The sequence below is a fragment of the Seriola aureovittata genome, chromosome 7 (assembly GCF_021018895.1).
Source record: "Seriola aureovittata isolate HTS-2021-v1 ecotype China chromosome 7, ASM2101889v1, whole genome shotgun sequence".
In the NCBI taxonomy this organism is placed as follows: Eukaryota; Metazoa; Chordata; class Actinopteri; order Carangiformes; family Carangidae; genus Seriola; species Seriola aureovittata.
In genome coordinates, this window is record NC_079370.1 from 8,299,111 (window position 1) to 8,324,737 (window position 25,627).

At 41.3% G+C, this 25,627-nt stretch overlaps 1 protein-coding gene across 7 annotated transcripts in view; it reads left to right on the forward strand.

Moving 5' to 3' along the window:
- Window positions 1-25,627, forward strand: part of map7d1a (MAP7 domain containing 1a) — a 40,370-nt gene that overhangs the window by 12,925 nt on the left and 1,818 nt on the right. The window contains exons 2-19 of one of the 7 annotated variants that reach the window (XM_056380782.1): window positions 2,039-2,239; window positions 5,944-6,012; window positions 6,779-6,799; window positions 10,041-10,204; window positions 10,519-10,630; window positions 13,306-13,410; window positions 14,843-14,965; window positions 15,081-15,226; window positions 15,668-15,798; window positions 16,924-17,162; window positions 17,495-17,539; window positions 18,723-18,873; window positions 19,659-19,839; window positions 20,661-20,765; window positions 22,341-22,391; window positions 22,482-22,542; window positions 23,671-23,752; window positions 24,136-24,374. In XM_056380782.1, the coding sequence (XP_056236757.1) occupies window positions 2,039-2,239; window positions 5,944-6,012; window positions 6,779-6,799; window positions 10,041-10,204; window positions 10,519-10,630; window positions 13,306-13,410; window positions 14,843-14,965; window positions 15,081-15,226; window positions 15,668-15,798; window positions 16,924-17,162; window positions 17,495-17,539; window positions 18,723-18,873; window positions 19,659-19,839; window positions 20,661-20,765; window positions 22,341-22,391; window positions 22,482-22,542; window positions 23,671-23,752; window positions 24,136-24,374 (2,226 nt within the window). Of the gene's footprint in view, window positions 1-2,038; window positions 2,240-5,943; window positions 6,013-6,778; window positions 6,800-10,040; window positions 10,205-10,518; window positions 10,631-13,305; window positions 13,411-14,842; window positions 14,966-15,080; window positions 15,227-15,667; window positions 15,799-16,923; window positions 17,163-17,494; window positions 17,540-18,590; window positions 18,874-19,658; window positions 19,840-20,660; window positions 20,766-22,340; window positions 22,392-22,481; window positions 22,543-23,670; window positions 23,753-24,135; window positions 24,375-25,627 lie in introns of all 7 variants that reach the window. The other 6 variants (XM_056380783.1, XM_056380779.1, XM_056380786.1 and 3 more) reach the window with 6 other exon arrangements.

Sequence of the window (25,627 nt, forward strand, 5' to 3'; positions counted from 1 at the left end):
ATGCTCCTATCACCCTTGATACCCTCGCTGTCATATCTGTCCCAAGGGACGAAAATTGTGTAACATGATAAATTCAGAGACAAGGGGTTGTGTGAGTCACGTTAGTTGTCACAATGGTGTAACACCTGGGGTTGTGTGTAGCATCGTTTGTTTGCAGACTGTTTTATAATTGCATTTGTAAAAATCGTCTGTGGTTTTTCCCTCAATACAGTAACATGAGACGAGTGGAGGAGAAAAAACTAAGAGCACGCACTGTGACTGCATTTACTGAGGTTTAAATTAAGTCAGTCGAAACCCTTGGTGCTGTGTTGTTATAGGCATTGCAATTTAAATTTTTTATTTCATCACTGAATACATAACAAGCACCGACTTTCAGATTTTTTTCCACAAAGCTGCATTGCAATTACCTAACAAGCGAGAGAGTAGGGGAGTATTCCTCTTCTTCTCTCAGTTGATCTCTCTACCATTCCTCTCCGTCTTTTCCCCTCTCACTGTCATTGCAGTGTTTTGGCTGCTGTCCCGTTGCCATGCAGAGACCACAACAATGGCCCCTCTCTGTCAGAGCACATCGCTGCCCGAGGAATGCTTATTTAATAGTGGCATGCTTTGACAAGGGATACACAATGTCTTGTCTCCCAGCTGAACTCTTTCATAGACTCATGCTGCTGCTCTCTCTCTCTGCCCATCAGGCTTTGTCCATCTCAAGGTCATCAGTAAACTGCCTCCATTTCCCAGTGTGATGACATAGCCTTTCCATGTGCCTAGATGAGCTCAGACAACTTTGCCATAAGGCCTGATATCTCACTGACTGCTACTAAGCGTCTGCAGTTGCAGCAGTGAGAAGCTGAAGCCTATTCATGCAGACCTTTGTTCACCTATATGCCTTTTAGGCTTAATAATAATCAGAGTTTTACTCCAGAGGGAGCAGTTTGTTTGAAAAAAGTTAAATGGCCTGTTTTTTTGGCTTAAGAAGGACACTGTACAGTTGCATACTCTATACAAAGCTATAATCAATTCTCTTTGAAGTCGCACAGCATTGGTCTCGCTCCTCATTGGTACGCTCCCTTGCAAACTGTTGAATAGCCCAGCATTTATATAGTAAATCTTCAGTGCACTTACTGTCTTGATGTGACAGCCCCCTACTGTATGTGTTGTTTTTAGCCAAAGTCTGAATAATTTACAGCATGTTGCCCCAGTGTTTACCTTCAGAGACTATGCAGAAGAAACTGTGCTCCAACATGGTTCCACAGGGAGCACAGGGGTACAGTGCTGAGTGGACAAAGCCAAGTGTCCCTCCCACGAGGGTCTTTGTTCGGCCGTCAAAGCCTGGGCAAACCGATGTTTGAGTAGGAGATTCAAGTTCAACAGCCTGCCAAATGTGCGTCATGGTGCTGCGAGTGAAGCTGCTCTCCCCACTAACCAGCCCAGCTATTCTTTTATAAACAAACTTTGAAAATCTCAGATAGTGCTTGTTTGAATACTTTCTGTGAAGTTGATCACTTACATTCTTTATCCCTAAGCAATTCATTTCACCTCAATGGAATTGCCAGGATGCCAAAAAACAATTATTATGCTTTGTTCTGCCAGGAAGTCAGGCTATTTACTTAGGCCAGTCTGTCAATCTGTCGCGCAGAGCAGAGATGGTTTTAGGCGTAGAGTTAGAATAGCAGGCTTAAGACCTATTATCTTGTGCTTCTGAGCAAATGGTGTAATCTCTGCAGCAGATAATGTTGCTCAACAACTGAAAGAAGCATTGTACAGAAAGAGAGGAGCCTAGATTGTTTCTTTTGCAGTTTTCTGTTTCATTATGTTGTTACAGTATTGAAAACTGAATATTGTCTCATAGAAATCAGTCTTCTTTTAGCCATGCACTCCACCCCTAGATGTGGAAGTTTATGTCATCCACACTCAACTACCTCATAGGCCCGGCAGTGAAAGGAATGAAGACTAACTGGTTGAGCTCCGTCTGTGTGCTTGTCTCACCTTTTTACCTCGTCATTTTCTCACTTGTTTTTATTCTGTCTCTCTCGTAAACCAGTTCCCCTCTCAGATCTGAAAACAAACCCTACGAGGCCTGACCCAGAGGGGGAGAGCAGCCCCCCGAAGATGGACAACACCCAGAGAATGGAGTCTCCAGTTAAGAAGGATACAGACCTAAGGTTGACTACTCCCAGAAAATCTGACATCATCCCTCGAACACCTGGATCGCCTGCATCACCTATCCCCAGGTCGAAACAAGGTAAAGGAAAACCAAAGCTTTACACCTTTGAACCATCCATGTCATCTGTATAGAGTTCAGTTGCTTAAACTTGGACCGAGGCTGAATTTGGCCTGATATTAGGCAGTGCTCTGATAATGGAGCAATTACATCTGCACTCTTGCGGGGTTAGGTCAGCTCTCTCGAGGCAAGGTAATGCTTCGCTATTGGAATAACAGTGACCGCATGCTTTCAGACATGAAGCTAAATCCAATACAGCTGATGTGGGTTACCTTTTAGGTGCTGGCACAAGCATGGAAGAGAAGGTGCTACGTGAAAACAGTGCAGGTTTGGGTTTGAAGATTTCAGGCAGATTTAAATTAGGACAGAAAATATCCCTGTAAAATATGGACAAATAAGCTTTGTTCCCGAATGAATGGTGGGCAGAGGGAACCTGAATAAGAATCCCTTCTCAGTAAGTGATGCAAATAAGGCATTTATTTTGACCTGGCAGTTGCATCATAGCTGTATCCACAAGGCCACCACTTGAACTCCTTGCAGCCACCGGCTAACAGCATATGCAGACTCTAAGGAACATGTTTGAGGGTTTTGGGAGTATAAGCCTCTTTATTCTTTATCCATTAATCCATTCACTGTGGTCTTTATTCCCTTAGCGTGAGGTGATGGGGATAAACCTTGTCCCAAAACTATAAATGTACAGTTTAGGGTTTGGATACCTTGTTACTTTACATTTGCCACATTAGTAATATCAAGACATTTGCTGTATTCTTCATTTGTCTGTTTTAGAGGAATATGTAGTTTAGTCCTAAGTCTCCTGATTCCAAAAATGACCCACACTTCCCTTTTGTCCTTCAGGTTCCTTTTCCGCTTGTTCTGTAAAGCTCATTACTTGTGAGGTTTTGCACCCAGAGGGGTGTGATGAGGATGAAAAGCACTCTGTGGCTCCTTAATTAGTAAAATGAAATGGTGAGGCTTTTAGTTCGGTTGGGAGCTGCAGTTTCTGTTCAGTCAGTGTATTTAGTCACATATCAAACATTTTCCTGTGAAAGCAGTGATTTACATGTGTCCATGAGGACCTCCTCATGCAGGTGGTGTGGAGCACAGTGAAAAACACATTTTGTAAAGACATCTTGTTTCTTTTGTGCAACCATTGAATGAGGCTTGCAAGTCAGACTATACATTACACCCTGTACTTTACCTATTGTGCCCCAATTATGAGTTGAACAAGCCTGAGATTTTGAGAGGATAGCAGTGTGTGTGTGTGTGTGTGTGTGTGTGTGTGTGTGTGTGCGCGTGTGGGTGCGCGTGTGCACAGTCCAGAGCCCAAACACCGGACCCATCTAGTATTTTCTGAGCATGTCAGTTTTTGTCTCAAAAGCTTTGTGCACGACATTATAATTAACATGGTGGTGAGTTGCAAACAGCAGCACGTCACACTGACCAAGAAACATGCACGTGGGCTTTCCATTGTCCTATAAATATCAAAGTGGGTCAGAGGTTGTTCTTAGGGGAGGCTGCATGACAGATTATTTTCGTGTTTGTGATTCACGCCTCCCCCTATTAGATGTTGCTGAAGGATGAGTTCCTTTGTGTTTGATGCTGAACATCTGGTCTGTGAAGACTGAGGGGGATGATGAGGCATGAGGGCTCAAGAAAGATCAAGACTGCAGTCTGCGTCAGTGTTTTGCAGTGGTGGACAAGTTATTTCTGGAATTACACACTTAAATGTGTGTATATACAAACATACAGAAATATGATTTCATGCATTAGCTGTTTTGATCACTACACAGTTCAAGATAATTTAATTTTGTGGGCTTTAGAAATAAAATATGTAGTATGTAGGAGAAACATCCCATGATTTCTGAAAAATAAATGACAAACTGCAGGAATCTAGCCAAAAATTCAGCATCATGCTCGGCATGATTCAGCATCATGAAATAAGCAATTACTGCAAATATTGTAGTATTTGAGTTCATTGTCAGTCATTTCCATTTGGATATTCTCTATGAAGTTTTCTCAGGAAGTGGCACAAGTTCCCATTAGAGGATGTATTTTGAATTCTTGAAATGGCTCAGTTCAGTGTTTGTTAACACTGCTGCTCTTCCGCTTGCCTTCTTTCACTGAGTGGTTCCTCCGGGGTATTTGGAAGGAATGTTATGTGTGAGCAAACATCAGAGGTGTCACAGAGAGGAGAAATGTATGAAAGTGCTCCCCTGTAGTCATAACATATCACAGTCAAACATGCACACATCCAGATGGCATAGGAGATTTAGTGGGCCTGCCACATGCTACAGCTTTTATTTGGAGGAGATTAGCTTGCCTGTTGAATTTTCTTCAAACATTTGTTCTTTGTTTTTCTTGTTTTTCTATATCAAGAAAATTTAGTAGACACCAGTTTTCAGCCATGTGTTGAGCATCTGTGTTGAAATGTTGACATTGGCCATTTCCTGTCATTGTTTTGAGGCCTGCATTTCCTTGCGGTGACATTTAAAAGTTAAAAGCCTTTTCTACACAGACTTGGGAGTAGTGAGGAAAACATGTATGCATATAGTTATGTTTATCAAAGGGCAGTTTTAGGTACTATTTAGAAAAATATATCCATGTCACAGAACGTATTGTACAAATAAAAGAAAATTTACAGGATTCTGAACTAAAAGTTTTAATGGTAACTTTAGTGCTTTGTCGATAATTTACTGTTTCACATATATTGAATATTAAGAAGACATTCTCTCCGTTATGGATATGTTATGCCATGGAAATTTACTTAATTCTGTAAAAATATTCTCTGCATAACACAAGCTCACCGCAGGGAATGTTTCCAGTTTAAGTCAACTTGACTAACCAGCTTTAATTGAGGTCTTTTCTTAAAGAGTTATTCCGATACTGATACTAGTAAAACAAATACCTAAAGTCCATACCAATCGGATCCTAAGTAATTTACTAATAAACTTTATGGTTTCACACCCGGATAAAACGTCAGTTTTCCCTGAAATCTTTTCTTCTTTGCTGCTGTAAAGTAGGAGACAGGAAGTTGCAATGTGTAGACACTGGCAAATAATGTTTTAGAGCAGTGAAGAAGAATCAATTTCCAGTAAATAGAGTAACATTAGTCGTTCGCAAAATGTCAGCAATTTGGCAATATGTTACACTGAAAAGTCCCACCTGTAAAAAGGCAACATGTACAGTATGCAAAGCTTTAATTTTCTGGCGTGGCACTAGTGTTAGGACAACTAGCATAGGAAATGCTATTTATTCCTACATTTATTTATTTATTTTAATTATTAACAGTCAAATTGAATAATAAAAGAAAGATTCTATGGCATTCATCTATCTGCTCATGTTCTACAAAGGGTTTAACCTGAGACATCATATATAACAATGACTGCAATCATATTACATCCATACAGGGTTAGTAGCTGTACTTTTTTTAATGCAATGTGTGTGTGTAAAACATATCTTTCATTTATGTGGATTTTTGTCATGAATCTCACTCTGCAAGCCCAAAACTATAATGAGGCTGTGTTGATCTAGCAGATCAAATGAAATTTACAAATGTTTGTTTTGAATATTTGTTAGGAAACAAAGAAATATGACATTTTTACATAAATGCTTTATGACTAATGCCTGACTGGATTAAACTTGATATAAGTTTGTAAAAAGAAGCTTCTCACTTACACATCCTGCCCCTATTTTTCTCCTTTCTTGCCCTTCTGTTCTCATCTCAGACATCATGAAGTCAGAAGAGAGGCAGAAGCTTGCTAAGGAGCGGAGAGAGGAAAAGGCCAAATATCTGGGTAAGTGGAAACAAGGGGTGTTGGGGGCACGTCCTTTACACAGGGAGAGAGTGCCCCCTAGTGTTGGGGCGAAAGAGGTTGTTTTGTGTCTGTGGTTGTGTTGCTACTGGGTTGGCTATTGGCTGCAGATGGCATGCACATGTAGCACAGACTCTTGGAGAGGAGAGAAGACTAGTTTGGGCTTCTGCACAGACTTCAGCAAAAGCCAAGCCTCCATTTTACTACAGACAAGTGAGCATTCCTTTTTTTTGCATGCATGCTGAAATACTCATGAAATGTGTTCAAACATTTGCTTATTTTATATTGTTTGACTTTGCTTCTGCTCACCTCTGCACTGAAATGTATGTTAATACAGTTTGAAGTCCTCACACTGACAGAAACCTGTACGCTTTTTACACACAAACAAAAACCTGTGAGCTTTTTGCAGTGTGATGAATATCTCATATGGCTTTACTTTATTTGAAATTTGTTCCACGCAACAGCGTTGAGTCATCAAAGCACAGAACCTTCTTCTGCATTTTATCCTCACATAATCTGACAGTTTGATCAATTGGTGCAAAATGTCCTAAGTGCCTTTCACTTGGGCCTCACATCAAATGACACTGCTGTATTTTTTTGTGTCAGTTGTTACATCTCTTTGGCCCAAGTCTTTAGTTTTTATTGAACACATGGCTGTCACATTATCACCCGGCTACACGCTGGTGGTGCACTGCTTTGCATGATTGACAGTTGCCTCTGTCTTCTCTCTCACCCCTTCCTCCTGCAGAAGAGCTCAGCAAGCTACAAGGTAAGCCACTCACCGATGTGTCTGTGGTGGTGATGGTGGTGGTGGTGGTGGTGAAGCCTGTTTTTCAGCACTCTGTTTCACGTGGATGTCTCAGCTTAATAAAGTTCAGTAGTTTAAACTAGGGCTGGGCAACACACCAAGAACATATCAATAATGAAATTAAATATAGACTCAATGTTGTATAAGTTGGTAAGTTCTTCCCATATGGCTTTGAAAAATCATCCCTTTAAATAAAGATAACACGTAGTCACATGCTTTGACATTATTTCTTATTCATAGTACATCCTCTGATAAAGCAAAGCGGTAGTGAGCACTTATGCTAATGCTTCAGTAACTGAGCAAATTCAGAATACCAGCTTTAGAAAGATATATAGCAGACTTGTAGGAGATCTGACTGGAGGCAAAAAGCAATATATTTAAACTTTATTGACAGTTTTATATATACAAGAGTTTTGGTCATATTGCCCAGCCCTAGTGTTTCATTCATTTAATCCTCATGGTGTTCCTTGTTTTAAAATCGTGGTTGTTTTTAGTTTTTCTTTATCTTACAAATTTCAACTAATTGTAAGCTTTTCTCTCACTTCTCAAAAGTTTCATGTAGCCATAGACCGATCATGTAACCAATCATTTATGTGTAAATAAATGTTATTGGTTGTTAAACAATAGGACAGACTGTGGCTGACCATCTGTTCACGCAGAAAAAGATGTTGCGTGGCCTGACTTTGATCTTCTTTCATCCACGTGTTCCAGCTGCAAATGCTACAGAACTCCTGCGATTTCGTATTTAAAGATAACACGTTTGAACCACATGCCACAAAATTACTATGATTACCATCTGACTGGAGAAATTGGGTTTAGAGATGCTTACAGCCAGATTTATCTTGGCTGTGAATATACATCTAAACAACCTTATATTGCCAAAAAGAAAAAAAAAATCTTGCAGTTCAAAACTGTCTGGAATAGCAAAATATTTAAATTAGTGTTCACTTGTTTAGATACAGAGTTGAACGACAATTCTTATTGCAGCTTACACGGCTAAATTTGTTTTGCTGTTGTTGTCTCACAAGGCTTTATCAACATGGTAGATAAAAATTCTTAAAAATCATATTTCATCACATTTGCTTTTTAGTACCTTGGGAGTTCAGGAAAAATGGATGAAACATACTCTAAATGGTCTCAATTTTATTAGAGCTTAACTTAATTTGGCAAATGCAGAATAAATTCACAATCCTATCCTCACATAATGCAGGTTTCTTTTAAACTAGCTGTTATCATACTTCCAGTAATGCCATGTTGTCTAATCCAGCTGTGTGTTAAACAGCAGTAAGATGAGTTTGACACACTTCATAGCGTGGATCAGTCTAATTGGGCGATCACCGGGGCACGCCAGATGGTACGGCTCTGATCTAATACTCTCATTCAGACTTGGATAAAAGATGAGATCCTGCCAAAGCGTGTGTTTACAATATCAGCTTAAAAGAGATCTCGATCAGGAAGACTTATCTCATCAACCATCGTCTGTGGTATTTCTATTTTAATAGAAAGTAAAGAGTCACCAATCCCTACATATTCTTGTTTGTGTGTTATTGGGTCCTTGTTATTTTTGAGTGAAGCTTTGAGAGAATTGCACCAGAGAATTGCCTGCAACAGCACAGGAGCTATTCTCCTGCCTTGTCTGTCTTTGGAGGGGTAGTATGAATACTTCATGCACCAGGGTTTACAGCAGCGCTCTGTTTATGATTATTTAATGATCTTACTATAGTAGGTCTCATTGGTACATGTCAGCACCAATAACCATCAGCAGGGAGTTGAGGAATGTGTTTTTAAAGCCATGTCAGCTTAAATAAATTCAGAATTGTACATATGTTCATCATTTCAAGCCCTGAAATAGATTCATAAATGACTGATGATGAGTGGCACTCAAAATTGAAAATTGTGTTAAATCGTGAGCTGAACGCCGTCAGACTAACTCTTCTTAGCGTAGTGTAAGCATGAAGCCCCCCCAGCCAATTTCCAGCTCATTTTCCCTCCTGCAGCCAGCACCTGTGTAGTCTGGAAAACCATTACAAAACACTGTTGAATGAGTCCAATTCAAATATTCAATCTGAGCGTCACACTGCCACACACTTGATTTGCTTGGAGAGTGTGGGTGCAGTTTTGTCGCAAAATATGTGTGACTTTCCCTTGTGAGGAGGGAGGAAATACTATGGATGTGGAAAACTGTAATCTATTTTAGCAAGCCTTAAACATTGCATTTGTGGGCAGTTGAGGCAGTTCTCTCTTCCCTCATCAAAAGCACAACGGATGAATTATGAAGCTGTTTCCACTGGAAGTAAAAAAAAAAAAGCCTTCTCTCAAGTCGAGGCCATCAAGCTGCGATGAGCTGAGATACGCACTGCAGCAGATATTTCCTTGGCTGCAAGGTGCTGGCAAGCAGTGCCTTGGTATAACTCAGCTTTTTGTTTCCCTCTCTCAGATAAAAGCCCAACTGTGTGTCTGGCAATAAATTTGAACCCTGCTAGCCTCCAGCATCTCTGCAATGATCCGTCACCATAATCTGAAATCCACAACCAGTTGCTTTTGTTGCATCAAGTGCTTTAGAGAACTGAGCCTCTCGTCGTTGCAGAGGCTGATTCTTCATGGAGGTTTTACTTTGTAGTTTAAAGAAATAGGACGAGTTGTGTACACAAAGTAAGGCAGCTGCAAAAGGCGTCTTTACGCCCTCTTTGAATGGCTCAGGGACAAGGAAACGATTTCCATATCAAAGTGTGTGGTTTATTGAAGCTGACGTGCAGGCTTGATGCGATTAGTGTGGTGTAAAAGTGTCACTTCAGAAGTGCTGTATCTGTCTAACTTCACGTCATGCGCTACTTTGTGGAAAAGTCAAGTAATTGAATTGAATTGCAAACACAAAAGGGGATTGAGGTGAAAGGCAACATAATAATTTTTGAAAGACAGCTGTAGATGTGAAGTAAACTTCAGAGAGGCCTTACTCTGCATATTTTCTTCAAGCTTGAAAACCAAACAAACAGTAATTTTGTGTTAAATAGTGGTTCTCAACGGATATCACACCACTCGTTCAAGACAAAACCGACACAGAATTTTCAAAGAATGCATCTTTTGAAAGACGATGTGCACTATAGCTATTTGGAAAAGACAGGGACGAAATAGAGAGCTCCTCTGTCCTGTGCTTATTTGGTAAAAGCTTACTCTCCTGACCATGTCTTCTCTCCCATTTTAGCTGCCAAAAAGACCCAGTGGCTGGAGAAAGAGGAGAAGGCAAAGCAGCTGAGGGAGCAGCAGCTGGAGGAGCGCCGCAAGAAGCTCGAGCAGCAGCGGATCAAGGCGGAAAAACGGCGAGCCGCTCTGGAGGAGAGACAGAAGCAGAAACTGGAGAAGAACAAAGTATGTTTGGACGAGACAATGGCCTCTGTCGAAAATTATCTATTCAATAGATGATGCTGTATTAATTTGTAGGTGGTAGGGGGGGATGGGTTAGTTACACTTACTGCTAGATACCCGGAGGAGAAATGTTAATACCTTCCTTCATTGGAATGGTAGCTCAACAGGGTCAGTTGCAGATGAAGGTATTTATGTTTCTGCTCAAGGACACCTTGGCGATGCGGGGTGCTTGAATCCAGGCTTTTTACTGTGTCACACTGTCCTGCGTGTTGGGTTTGATGCATTTGACAGTGTGTGTGTTCTTGTGTCCTTTCCAGGAGCGCTATGAAGCTGCCATCCACAGGTCAACCAAGAAGACGTGGGCAGAAATCCGCCAGCAAAGATGGTCATGGGCCGGTGCGCTAAGTCAGAACTCCAGCCAGAAAGAAAGTGAGTGTACTGTCCAGCCTGGACACACATCCTCATAAAGTCGCACTAGACAAGGGAAAATAACTGCTTCATGTAGCCAATATGAAGCAGTTATATCAATAGCATACCTGACATCGCTAATTTCTCTTTCAGTGACTGACCTGCTGCAGCTGGCTCATGTCTTTGCAGAAGTTTCTTTTTTTCCTCCTAGGCTTGTCTGTCAGCTGTGCTGTCACAGATTTGCAAATAATGAATTTTTGATAATGATTTTCATTCTTTATTAATGATATTGTTTTTTCGATTAATCATTTAGTCTGTAAAATGTCAGTAAGAATGTTCCCGGATTTCTCAAATCCCAACATGATGTTTTCACTTTGCTCATTTTGTCCAACTCCCAAATGTCTTTAATTTACCATCCTATAATACGACAAGTAGAGGATCCTCAAATTTAAGAAGCTGAAACCAGCAAGTTTTTAATTTTTGTTATTTCTGATCGTTTCTTTTACAACTGAACCATCGAGGTAGATCTGAAGCAGTGCAGCCTGAAATTACTGCGCTATCACCATTCAGGTGAATTATAAAGAAATGAATTTTGTTGCCTGCTTCTTAATCCAAACAGTGAAATGGATAGCTTAGTTTGGTCTTCAGTATTTCATGCTCAATGCTCAGTGCTGGGGTTGGCGTATAATGCTGCCAGGAGCACAGTCAGGAATGCTGCCCAGACAGATTTGGACAGCACTGAGCACTTTTGTTATATTTTAATCTGGTGTGCCTTTGCTGCATCAATCACACTCCTCCACCTTAATATACCAGTTCCTCTGATGTATAAGCTACTTCCGCCCTGTCCTTGTCGACTGTTTGCCTCTTAAACATTAGTTCATGGTCATTAGCCCCTTATCATGATCAGACTGTATTGATCGCACACAAGGTGAAAATGTATTCAGCTGCTTCACTGAACCGGCTGTATTAAGCAGGCTTCTATCGACTAGCAGCTAAAATGGAATATGCTGTCTGATTATGTTTAATTTGAGTTGATAAATGTCCTCATAGTGCAACAGTAGCTGCAGAGACCAGGTAATGCAGGAATGATGTGTTAACAGCTTGATAGATGCTTCTGTCCCTTTGTTCCATCCTCCCGACTTGAAGCTCTAAATCTGAAGAGTCCCTAGTTGCATTTTACGTCATGTAATCGCCTCTGCCATATGCCCGGGGAATTATTGACACTGAAATCAATCTCTCCCTTCCTTCCTCCTCCTTCCTCCCTCCCTCTTCAGCCTGCCGTCTGTCAGATGATGAAAGCATACAAGCGTAAACAGGCTGCAGTGGAATGGCTGAGAGTTCAAGATGCTATTTAGGAACTGCTACAAAGTACCCACGTTGGCCTCTGTCAAAAGAGCATGCTGTCTCATGTCTCCTAGTCTTTTGTGTTTAAATGAGGACATTCATGCTCTGCCTGCTTCAGTACCTCTGTTGCTGTAATGTTCTCTGAATCATGTCTGACGACATTTGGGGAAAGAGTGTGTTCATTTGATTGCAGTGTGTTAAGGGGATAGAGAATTGGGAATTGATGCAAGTATTGCAGATGGATGGTTTCATGGATTTGAGATTTTGCTCTTTTCTGAAGCGCCAGTTCACGTCATCAAGCCTTGAAACGAGTACATGTTTCCCAGCAGTTGCTTTCCATCACTTGTTTGGTTGTTATGGTTATTCTGAGCTGTGTTTCACTGGGATTGTGTGGTGTCTTGTGAAGGTTCTTCCTCGGAATATCTACTTGCTTTTTTGGAATTGGAATTGTTGTGAAGTGAGCATGAACCTTAAAAGGATAATTTCACCCATATCACAAAAGAAGCAACCTTATTTTCTCACTCGCATTGAAAGATGACATGTAAAATATTCATTAGCAACTTGTTTTCCCCGATAACATGCCCCAGTTGCTCTGAATAATCCATTCAGCTCAAGCAGTTCCAGTTTCTACTACTACTTCTCTACCTAAGAAACAGTGTCAATGGAAATGGTTGACACTGCACTGTGTGGATTATCAAGAATAATAGGGACAGAATTTCTGGAAAGAGATGTCGGTAATGAATATTTTAAAGTTCATTTGTCCATTTTTTAAGCAAAAGCAAGAACACATTTTCTTTTCATTCCTATTCTATCGATATCATGGAAGAAATCTCAGAGACACAGCTCATGTTTTTATTGTCTTGTGAATGACTGTGTAACATGTTTTTAAAAGTTTATTATTTATTATATATTTCAAAAACCGGGACAAATAAAACCAAAACTATCTGCAATGCTAAATGGGTTAGAGGTTAAAGAGGAAACATAAATCTTGTTATTTGGGTGCACTGACCCTTTAAGAATTATAACAACATGAAATACCATTTTTGAAACACATGTTCTGTGCCTGCCTGCGCACCTAAAGGCTAGTTGAAGTGAACAGATGTCGTACTGTGTGCGTGTATGGACTGTAAAGCAGGGGATGTTGTTATACACACGGTCAGCACATGGGAATTTGCTTTAATGAACATTGCTCACATTTCAAATACGTAAGTGTAGTTGCCTTTGCAGTGAGTGGGTGTATGTTTGTGGGGGCATCATTTGAGCGTAACGCATGACGCCACCGAAGTTCCTCCTCTTCCTCTCAACCATGTGACCTGTGTGAACATCTGTGTGGCGCTCTTTTGGCTTCTTAGGCAGATGCTCTGTGTCAACGGTCAACCTGCCCAAACACGTGGACTCTGTTATAAACAAGCGACTCTCCAAGTCCTCCGCCACGCTCTGGAACTCCCCCAGCAGAAGTAAGGCAACATCTGGAATGCCCTCCCCCCTCTCGTTAAATGTGTCCATCACTCTGCCACTGCCAACATCTCCGAACCCGTCCATCATTGTCCTCTTTTTTTTTTTTCCTTAGTTACCTCTTCCCCTTTCTGATTTTAGTCCCTCTCCTGTGCTTGATGTCAACCATCAAGCTCAGGAGACCCATTTCCATCTTCCAAAACCACTATGAGTTCTGTTTTTGTTTTCTCCAGAATTTGGTTCGGGGCTTTGTTTGACATGCTCTGCATGCTCATATTTTAATATGGGTTATGTACAGTATTCATATTTTGTTCTGCCGTCTTTTACTATCCTTTGGTTGGTTCATTGTGTGGTAATGGTCGTTTCATTCCTGGTGTGTTTGCACAGTGAAATGGATCCTTTTGTGCTCATTTTCATCACAACATGCTGGATATGGGATGTCTTTTCGGTGTCCTAAATGTTTTATTGATTGATTGATGGGTGTGATTATTTATGACAATTTTTCTTTTTGAATCAACTTTGTGTCTTTGAATCAATCTTTCTTTATTCTTAAGATTCAGACAGCTCTCTCTCCTTTTTATAGGTCTTAAGTTAACCAGGCCACCGTGTACTTCTGCAAAGAAACTTTTGAGCTTGAAAAAAAAAAAAAAAGTAAAGTTAGTGAGTGAGTCAGTGAGTCAGCATTTTTCAGGAGATAATATATTCTGAAAACTCCCGGGAGCAGGTACTGTTCCTCTTTGCTACCCAAAAAAATAGATGGGTAACTACTTTATCTTTCTTGTCACACTCCTCTCTTCCCCCCCACACACACTCCACTACACAACCATATGAAGATTCAGCGTAACATCTTTCTCGTGTTAACACCTTACAGCCAAAGAAGAAAGTTTCTCTCTCTAAATCCTGATGAGTCTCCACTCGTCGTGCTCTCCGCTTGTGTGCTCAGGGCTGTGGTTATAAATAACTGACTCACTGTCTAGACAAGCATTTCAAATAACTCTCTCTCTCTCTCTCTCTCTCTCTCTCTCCTGGGTGGTACCCATACAGCCCAGTGTTATAGTAGACACATTTATTGGGCTCATTTTCCACCTCCCCTCCTCTCATGATCTCTGTGGGTGGCACTGAGGTGTCTTATTGGGATTGTGTGTATTTAAGCGGGTCTTTATGGCTTGAAGACATATGCTACATGTAAGCCGTAACCTAAGAAACTGTCTCTTTTTATTTCCTTCTGGTAAAAAAAAATCCTTCACTACTATATTTTGTTAATGAGGGAGAGATTCCAAAGGTGTCTAAGTTCTACTAATACTTCAGGTTTGACAAGTTTGGGGCTGATATACTAACAACAGAGCTCTGGTTCAACTGAGGACATCCGTTAGATCCATCTTTCAATTTAATCGAAAAAAATACATTAATTAATGTTTCTTTTCCTACTTGCAGCCCGTAGCCTTGCACTGAGTGCGTGGGAGAGCAGTATAGTTGACCGGCTGATGACGCCGACACTGTCTTTCCTTGCCAGAAGCCGCAGTGCCGCCAGTGTCCTCAGCAACGGCAAAGATGGTCGTAAGTTGTAAAAAAAAAAAAAAAAAAAAAAAAAAAAAAAAAGTATTAATTTAATATCTGACTCACTATAAATACATTAACATATGGTTTAATTTTACGTCATCTTCCTCTCCAGACTCTCCTCTCTGCCCCCGTTCGGCCTCGGCCAGTCCCCTCACCTTGTGCGCCCACCAGCCCCACCACCGCTGCTCCGACCGTTGGAGGGTGACGTCCAGCACACCGGACATCACCCAGCGCCAACACAGACGCAGCTCCACACCCGTATGTCTGCCTTATTAGCTCTTGCCTTGTTGTTAAATGCATCTAACATATTCTCCACTCACAGTCAAGTGTAGTCACAGTCTTCAGAAAGTTACGGCAGGGTTACAGAGGGAACCTGACCTGTATCAAGAGACTCATTAAGGAAGTCCTTTTCCAGAGTAGGAGCGTAGCTAACAAGTCATGAAATCTATAACAGCTGATTCTGTTTCTACAAGTGGTTTTTAATATTCACCTGAAACTATATGAAAATTTAATGGTGAAATTGCTGGATTGTTCTTGAGAAACTATTTCCTATATAACAAAACATGATCCCTGACCAGCTGTTTTCTGTTCTTTTCATGTACTTGTTTCTTGTCTTACTTTCTGTTTTTATTATAATTTTAATTTCCAGGGAGTGATTGAATTTGTGTTTACCCTTTTTTAATCGGTTTTGTAATACAGATGGATAAAAACAAGAAAGAAAAGAAAGACAAAGAGCGGGAGAATGAGAAGGAGAAAATTGCCCTCACTAAGGAGAAGGTACTCAAGAAGAGACAGTCTCTACCCAGCATGAGACACAGACCCGATCCAAGGTAAAACATACAGTTTTTACTTTTTACTATTTACAAATATATTCAATTCAGTTTGTTTATTTATGCTATTTTCTTTCTTTGTTTATATTTACCACAAAAAGGTATTAATTTTACAATGGAAGCTCCTCATTGATCAATTTTCTATCAATCAAAAAATTAGCTTACCCCTTTAGCGCTGCTGTAGATGTAATCACATTACAGCTGAAACAGTCAGTCAATCAGTTAGTCATAACTTGAAAAGTAATGCAAGCAATGCAAGAAATATTCTTGATAGTCTATTTATAATTTCAGCAATATTGCAAGTAAATTTCCAAACGTTCTCAGGTCTCAGTTTCTCAAATGTAAAGATTTTCTGAGATGCTCTCTCTTTTTATTACAATGTAAATTGTAGATTTTGTTCTGTTTGTTGTACAAAATCTGTAGATGTGACTTTGAATTCTGGGAAATTTCAAAACGTATTTCTTCCTATTTCTGACATTTTATGTACAGTACATAAAGATCAGTTGTGAAAATAATCCACAGATTAAACAATGAAAATATTTGTTAGTTGCAGCCACTATTTGCTCACTGAAACAGTATTGTAAACAAGATTTAACCTCATATCCCATTGACCCACAGCCTTTTTCTGGTCAGCAACTGTGTTAGCCTGAGCGACCATGTTTACGTCTGCATCACACAGACTGCGTATTTCATGCACTGTTTGAGCCTAGGCATTGCATGAAAGGTCTCTCTTATCCCCAGGCCACAGAAATAAATGACATCCATGACAGAAAAAAGAAGAAAAAAATACTCTTTTGACTCAACAAAGAGCTTGACAGAGCTGGCAGTACCAGTGGCCTAAAAAACTTCTTCCTCAGCATAATGGACGTTTCCCCTCCAAGTGTTGCATTGTCTGCTTGTTGCCGGGATGCTGACCGATAATGCACTTTAAGGATGATGCAATGTTTGAGTGCTTTGTCTGGTGTGAATCTGTTTGCTGAAGCCAGGTTTCTTCAGGACATTATTTCAAACAAACATTTCAGCCCACGTCTAAAAGAATAATGTGTCAAACTCCATGAGAGAATCATTATTGACATCATTTCCCATCAGCCTTACATTTTCCCCCTCTATTCTCTTTTCTTCCAGTCCCAGTCCTTTGTCAAGACAACGGCCGTCATCCCCAGCCACACCCAAGGGCAGAACTGCCTCCCCCAGCCCTGCTGCCTCCCCCAAACCTCCATCAACACGTGGAAGCCCGTCGACTCCTAAGGGCCGGCCCAAAAGAGCCCGGACCCCTGCCAGGATAGAACACCGAACATCCTCCCCTGTCCCCCTCAACAGAGTGAAGGAGCCTCGCAGGCCCGCCACCCCTGAGGAGCGAAAGAGTGAGTTCAAAAGAAAGTGGTGATGGTGGTCAATGCTCAACCATCAGTCAAGACTTCCTGTTCATATTTCCAGTAAGGTGAAGAAGTTAAGGTTAAATTAAATGAATTCCTTTCCTCCCGGAAGTCATGCAACACTTATACTTAAAACTTAAAAAATGAGCGTAATGGTTCATTTTTGACTTTGGGAAGAGTTTGACAAGATATTCTTAACGGTAAAGTATGTAACCTTTCTGCATTGAAATGTCTTAAAACCGACTGGAAGTATGTTATATATTGTACATGTATATTATATTTATTGAGTTCTGTACTTACATTATCCCAAATGTTTCCAGCAGTTTTCAAACCTAGAAAAATCTGTGATTTCAATCAAGATAAAGGTCTGTTTTCTTTGGTTGCCTGTCATGCGCATCATATTCCCATCATATCCCCTATGCGCATGTATCAACGTTGTGTTTGTCTGCCAGACTTTTATTCCATTTTAAGCTGCATTTTTATGATACACTTTTTAACTATATATTTTAACCAGATGAAGAATCCCACGTTACTTCACGTCACCAAACTTCATCTTTTGTTATTGTTTTGAATGAGAGACCCCTAGCAGCAGAACATTACATATTTTACATTTAACTCAAGGTTCACTTACTATTTTTTCAGATCTCAGCTTAAAGTTTCCTTAGTTGTCATGGAAATGGCTCAGTTGTCGCCATGTGAATATTAGTCGACCAACTGTTATATCATTGACTGAAGTTTAATATTTAAGCCACAAGATAGCCACTGATCCATATCCATATATTGATTAAAGACTATGGAGAAGCAGTTAACAGCCCAGAGAAGCTACTAAATGGACCTTGTGTTAAAATGATCTGTATTTTGTTGCCACTTTGACCAACAGTCCAATTTGCACAATCATAAGATACAGAACATCTGGATTTTCCCTCTGTGGCTGAGTCATGCTGTATTTTTATCATGATATACCCAAAAAGTTCTCCACTGTCTGACTTTTTCTGTCACTGACCAGAAGACTGGATCTATTGGAAAATCTTTTTGAGCCTCTGGAAAATCTGTATTTCTTTAAAAGGAGCAGTAGGTAAAGATTACCATCAGGCTTAATTAGGCATGAAAACAAAGGGAGTGTACTGAGTGAGCCACACAGAGCGCTGTGTGTGCGAAGACACAGACCATGGAGCTAAGAGTCTGCTCTAATCAGCCTAAATTATGTAATTACCAAGTTCTTAAGCTGAAGCTATACTTGTTTACAAATTCCAGTTGCAGGGGACAGAATGTCTCAGTGCATGTGAAGGGAAAAGACTGAATGTGTTATTTGTAATCATCGATAGGCGTCCCCTTGAGAAAGCACCACTTTAAAAAGTCAAGAAACATTAACATTGAAGGTTGGCTAATGCACGTTGTTGCTTTGTCATGTTTTAGGTTCCCCTGTGGTTCCTGCCATCGTAGTATCCTCAGCCGCCGCCTCACCCCATGCATCGAGCACACCAGTTACAACCACAACCTCTTGCTCCTCACCTGAGCAAATCCACTCAACTCCTTCTGTCCCCGCAGCATCACCAACGCCCTCTCCGTCAGCCAAGCCAATGGCGGGCACCAACGACCCAGAGGAGGCCGCTCGCATCCTGGCGGAGAGACGCCGTCAAGCCCGAGAGCAGAGGGAGAGGGAGGAGCAGGAACGGCGCGAGCAGGAAGAGAAGGAGAGGTCAGAGATTTTTAATATGCCTCAAAACACAGGGCGGGCCAGAGCAGGCTAGAGTTGACCCGGCACAGTGAATGATCTGTGGAGTTATTTGACTTTACAAGAGATGATAGAAATTTTCAACATCACAGTCTCACAGCTGAGTGACTGCCCAAGCTGTGCTCCTATATCTCCTTTTTTCTGGCCTCCATTGCAGAGTTGAGCAGACTGCAGTTCATACTGGGGACTATGTGAACATGCAGTTCCCCTCAAAGACAGTATTTGACATTTGAACTGATACTGGATTATTGTATGCAGTTTTTTCATGAGTGATTATTTATGTAATGCCATTGTGAGATGGTTGGTGGTGTGTACACTGCTGGAGATTTTATGCTGCACAACAAACTTTTATTTTTTCTATAAAATAAAAGGCATTAGTAAAACTAATCCATGCATTGTCACAGCACATGCATGTCTGAATGAGACCTCACTCAGCACTGGCTGTGATGTGTGTGAGCATTAGGAATTTGATAGCCCGTTGACTGACTCTAACCACAGCAAGTTCCTATTTACAGAAAGGGTATTGATGTGATCTTTTGTTGGCACTCATACTTCCAATTGTTTCCATTTCCCTAAATAGTTTGGTTTCCTGCGCTTCAAAGTCAACCAAGCAGCTATGTCGTAAACTAAAGAGGAAATGTCCTGTCAATGGAATCATTTACATATTAAATAGTTTACTGCATTCAAAGTCTTTGGCACGTGAGTTTGTGGAAAATGCTTATCCTCGGCCTTATGCCCGACGTCTCTAGGATCCTGAGAGAGGAGCGAATAGCGAGGGAGGCAGAGGAAAGGCAACGCAGGGAGGAAGAGGCCCGTGCCATGGCAGAGGAGCAGCGGAGGAGAGACGAAGCCCAACGGCTGCAGGAGGAGAAGGAGGCCGTGGAGAGAGCCAAAGCCGAGCAAGAGGAGAATTTACGCCTGCAGAAACAGGTATGCTGAAGTGGTTGAAGCCCATTATAGTATGACAGTTATTATTGCTTTTCAAGTAAAGGTCATGACACACATGCAAACTCACTGCATCCTCACATTGTTCCCTGGCACGTTGCCCTTCACACCCCAAACCTACACACTCCCCTGTCTTCAGTAAACATCCTGTTTGTGGTGTCCATGGTTTGATGTCCCAGCTTTTCACCTCACACTGACCTCATCTGATAACAGGCTCTTCCTAAAACGTGATCCGGTATATTGTTCTTTTTTATACATCAGTAGGATGTCATTATCCTCAAAGGCAAATATTAGTCCAAACCGATGAACCAGTAGATACAATGAATGTGCCATTTTTACATTTGAGTTTGTCAAATAACCTGCACGAGTGCAATTGACTCTTCCTGTGTTTGTGGATGTTGCCATGGAGAAGCAGACAGACTGTTTATCCTGATCAGCCCTGGCACTTATCTTATCTCTATGGTCTAAATGGTCTGTTATCTAGTCCTTACGCTTTGCCACCCCCTTGTGGTCTTTCACAGAAGTGTCATTTGTGGTTAAACATGATCAAATATAATTATGCAAAGTATTGTATTTCACTGTGACTGGTCCTCACGAGGCTATAAATGTAGAAAATAGATCTTTTTGGCTCAAAGATGCAGGAAAATATCCCTTTTGTGGTTGTAAACAATAATTGCAGGCAGCAACCACACCCTTGTTACGTGAAAGGCATGCTGTTTTGGCAGAAGTTCTTTTCTTTTTTTTTTTTTTTTCCCCTCCTGCCAGCATTAAAATTGTGGTTGCATTCTCGCCTGTGTGTGTTGCAGAAAGAAGAGGCTGAGGCTAAAGCCCGGGAGGAGGCGGAGAAGCAGCGTCTGGAGAGGGAGAAACACTTCCAGAAGGAGGAGCAGGAGAGGCTGGAGAGGAAAAGGGTAGGGCGATACATCTGTCCTTCCATCCTGGTTTTAAAGTCACACATTAAATTGGAAATGTACTTTTTTTTAAGTATAACGTTCCCTGTCAGTCAAGTATTTTTATTGTAGTTTTTTTAGGGGAAGAAAATATCCTTATCATACCCTTGTTTGATTTGAAAGTAACTGAAGTCCCAGCACTCCTTTGAACTGCACACATCTCCGAGTAACACAAAATTTACTCTGTACCCAGAGTACAGTAAGCTCTCCTGCCTCAGTGAGGGGTATTATATTCTGTGGTATACTCTGTGGTTTGCCTTGTGACATGACAAACGCAGGCTTGAAAACTGTGTCCCTGAAATCAAGATGAATGATGTTTTTGGCTTATCCTGGATCGGCTGTCTGCATGCCATGATTTAATAGGGCTTAGAGTGTGTGTGAGTGTGAAGCTATATATAAACACTAATAATGGAGAGCTTTCTATGCCAGTCATCTATGTGTGGATTTGTGTGGATCTTTGCATGTGTGCTGATATGTGTGCTGATATGTATGTGTGTGTTGCTCACACACGTTTTGTGACCATAGCCAACCACTCATGTATGCCACCCCTATCAACAGTGAGCTCACGCCTCTGTGCTAGCTTTCTTTCTCTCCCTACGCTCAACTTCTCTCCACGTGTGAAAGGCTCTTATCTAGGCGTGCCAGGCCTGGCTCAGGGAGCCGGAGCCTGGCTCTGTCCTGAAATTAGCCCGCAAGAACAGCATGTTCTTTAAAAAACTCACTGCTTAGTCAGACTGCACAATATACTGTAACCTTATTCTCCCAAACCTGATTGGCCCACTTCCTGTTATCAGCTTAACAAAGAAGTTTGTAATCAACAAGCACAAGCGGTTAAAAGTATCCCGAGGGGCAACAAAGCAACTTATTAGACAACAAGAATCTTTAGTCCAGATGTTTTGCAGCCAATCTAGATGCCAAGGCCATGAGTGTGTGAGCTGGCCATGAATAATCTTGGAACTTAAAAATGATTCACTTTTATGAGTGACAGCTGCGGTTATGGTCTAGCTGTCTCAGGCTAGCTGTGTCCTTAGATGAAGGTCGCACCTTGTCTCAACCCTCTGCCTTCTGTGCATACAAATTATCCACACAGAGTGGTTTGTATTTTAGTACAACCCTGTCCGATCCCCCATCCTACCGTTCAACCGTCCTACTCTGTTGTTCCAGCTGAGTACACAAGTGCTGCTTCAGCTTTATTGACACAGCCCTCCACCTGATGACATCGGCGCCTCAGTTTGACTCGGTGCATTCACCTTTAGTGTAATGGCCTTTGATGCAAGAGACAAAGAAACCTATTGCATTCTTGAAGAGAAGCAACGAGCGAAATGTGAAACCTCAGTTTCCAGCAAAGCAGTCTGACAAGGTGTGTGGGCTCGTCTAGCCCACTAAACGCACCCAGTTCTTTAAAATAAAGTTAAACAAAGCTATTTTGTTGTGGATGCTGGAACTTCAACATTTGATTGTTGTTATGGAAGCTGAAACCTTTATTTCCCGTTTTTTATAAACACATCTTCCCCAATTTCTTTCTTCTTTTCTCAGCGTCTAGAGGAGATCATGAAAAGGACACGCAAGACAGATGGAGGCGACAAGGTACGTTTGTAGTTCAGTTTTAACAAAAAGAACAAGCAGAAGCTCAACTATTCTGATAAAAATGACTGAAATGATCTCCCGTCTTCACAGAAAGAGACAAAGTCCTCCCCCCTCGCACAAGTCAATGACAAACAGGCAGAAAGCGGCAAAGGTAAGCAGAACATCAGTCTGGAGTAGTCTGCCTATTACAAAAAATCCTCAAGCGATGGAGGAAAATCATTACCCACCCCAAGCCTTTAATCTGCAACAATCGTTCAGGATAATTGGTTTAATGTATCTTTCATTAATGTGTAATCTGGGAAGGGATTTAAAACAAAGTGGACGCTTTGTGACCAGGTGGTTTCCAGAATCCACTTAAAAAGTAGATTTCTAACTCTATCCGATTCAATTAGCAAATCCACAACAACTACATAGTAAATTTGAGACAGCGTCTGACTCTGTTCATCTGTTACTGAGAGGAACTCATTTTAGTTATCCCACCTTTAGAGTGATACCTGATGACACATGACCGCACCATCTCTCCTCTGCTTCTTTTCCCTCCTCCATATGTTACAATAGTCACAGGTATTTGTTGTACTTTTGTTCTCATTTCCCATGTGAGTTAAATTCACATTGAACCATTTTGTATAAAAGTTATTAGATTACATGTCTGCCTCATATCCTGTACAGCTGCAGTTTGAGTTCTTCTTCTCTGCACAATAGGACCCATGTGTGCTTGCTTGTTGTCCAAGCCCGGGGACTGAGGGCGTAGAGAGGAAGAGTGGGCTCATGGTAACAGCCTGCAGCAGTTACCAAACATTTACTTTTGAGACAAATGATAAAATAAGGATACATGTGATGTTGCACAGCCTTTTGCCCTATGTACTCTCCCTGCAACTTGTGGAACAATTCTGTTTGTAACACAACTGTATTGAGTATATAACTTGCGCATCCTCCTTGTCTGAGCTTCCACGTCACACACAGTAGATGAGTAAGATGAGGGGGATCAATGTGGTCTTGGTGATATACTGTTTGTAGCCAAGTTCCCAAATGCAGGAAGACATTAGCCAGCCCACTGATGTGGTCAGAGGCCTGGCAGGCGTGCTGCCATTCTAGTCAGGGGTGTGGAGATCTGTCTCAACCACAGCCATGTCATCAGTAGAGCTGAGTAAGGGGGGGATCTGGAATGAATGATAAACTTAGCCTTACAAAGCTTATGGATGATCATTAATACTGTTTGATTACGTTGGTGTGCATGGTTACCACTGGCTAAACAGCTGTTTCACTTTGTTTCCACTAGCATCTGCTGACTATCAGCCAAAGCCAGAGGTCAATGTGCCCAACAACAAGACAGAAAATGGACAGACTGATGTCAAAGAAAGGTAAAACATTTCTTTTTTTTAATCCATGTGAAAGTTTCTTTGCGCTCATGTAAATGCACGACCACCATGAACAGTATAAAACTTGTGTGCCAGAAAACCGAGCCAGGAGCTGACTACTAATCAAGTCTGTATAGGAGGTTTGCATTGTTGTAAACCTCAACCGAAAACACAAGGAGCCACACGATTAAAGCTCGCAGTAAACAGCTGTAATATATACTGGGAGAATGAACTGGGTTCTTGAAATGTTTGCCCCTTTTTTTCTGAACACGCTTCTTGGGGTAGACTTGAAAAGAATAATTGGATTGCAGTGGAATGACTCATTTCTTGTCATTCTGACCTTTCATAACTATAACCATGCTCTGCTCTGTGTCTCCTCTCTCCAGCAACCCCTCTGTCCAAGTGGTCAATGGGGTCCAGCCTACCAGGCATGAAAATGGTCTGTCCAGCAAAGCAGACACTGCCCACTTTGAAGATATCATCCATCTTGCCAATCATGGCAACACCACAAACGGAGCACGGGATAAGTCTGACACCAGCATTGCCACCGAGCCGATACTGACGTTTGACAGTGAGGAGTCATTCATGAAAAAGACAGGCCCCATGAAGCCTCAGCATGTTGCAGGTACAGAGTTACAAAGTGCTTTACAACACACGAGAGAAGCCATAATCTAAAACTTGTATAGAAAACAAACTCGGCAAAGACTTAAATAAGGTAAAAATTAAAAATGAAAATATGAACGGAGGAAGAGAGAGGAAGGTAGCTCCACAACTGGTGGGCCCTGTGCAGGAAATCTGCTCACAGTTTGTAATTCAGTGAGTTGGTTAGGAAGTCTGGCAGGAGCCCACTCATGTTAGTGCTACATAACATGAAGCTATGGCCAGTAGGTGATTAGCCTAGCTTTGCATAAAGACTGGAAGCAGGGGAAAAGAGTTACAGACTACCAGCACACTAATTAACAAATGGCACAGGATATACTTTGTTAATTGGTGAAATTTGAAAATGCAGGCAGATGCATTTTCTGTACCTCTAAGCAAATTATGCTAAACTAAGCTAATTTGCTGTAGCCTAACAGTTGAGATTGGTATTGATCATATCACCTAATTAACCACCTAAATAAAAAGGTGCATGTTCCAAAATGTGGACTCCAAAAATTTCAAAATTGATTCTAAAACTTAAGGGTGTATTGTTTCCACTCTGCACTGGTTGGCTTTGTCACAGTTTAATAGCAGCATTTTGGATTAATTTTGGCCATAGTCCAAGGTTTGATCCCCAGAGTGGAAAATACACAAATAAATTTTCACTTGCCTATAAAAGAAAGATTAAAATAAAAAACAACATAATAAAATCAGACAATATCCTTAATATTCGTAGCCACACTGTCGCATCTTGAGCAAAAGGAACTGGTTATGGCTCCTTATTGGCTTTGGTTTTTCATCTGTCCCGAATAAAAAGTAGTTGCAGACACAGCCATGGTTCATTTGCAATGAGCTTGTGTGCTTATTTGCACTGAGCTAGTTTTACACCAGGCCAAGTTCACATTACCCAATAAAGACTGCAGTACAAAGTACCATAGTTAGTACTGTTGTCCTTGGCATGAAGCGACGATGAACCTGAACTTCATCTAATGTGCAGGTCATCACCCCAGTAATAGTGAGTACCCCCTGTGGGAAGGGTGGTGTGGCCCTGGGGGGCTCCACTTACACTCACAAAAGGGTGGAGATGGGACATGGAAGAAATAGTGTAGGGACGGGTGAAGAGCAGCAGGGTATCTTTATACTGATGACAGCTTTTATTCAGCAGCCCCACTGACTTGGGACTGCACCCAGGGAGGAATTCCTAGAATGGCTGAGGCAATGAGGAGACACTATCCACAA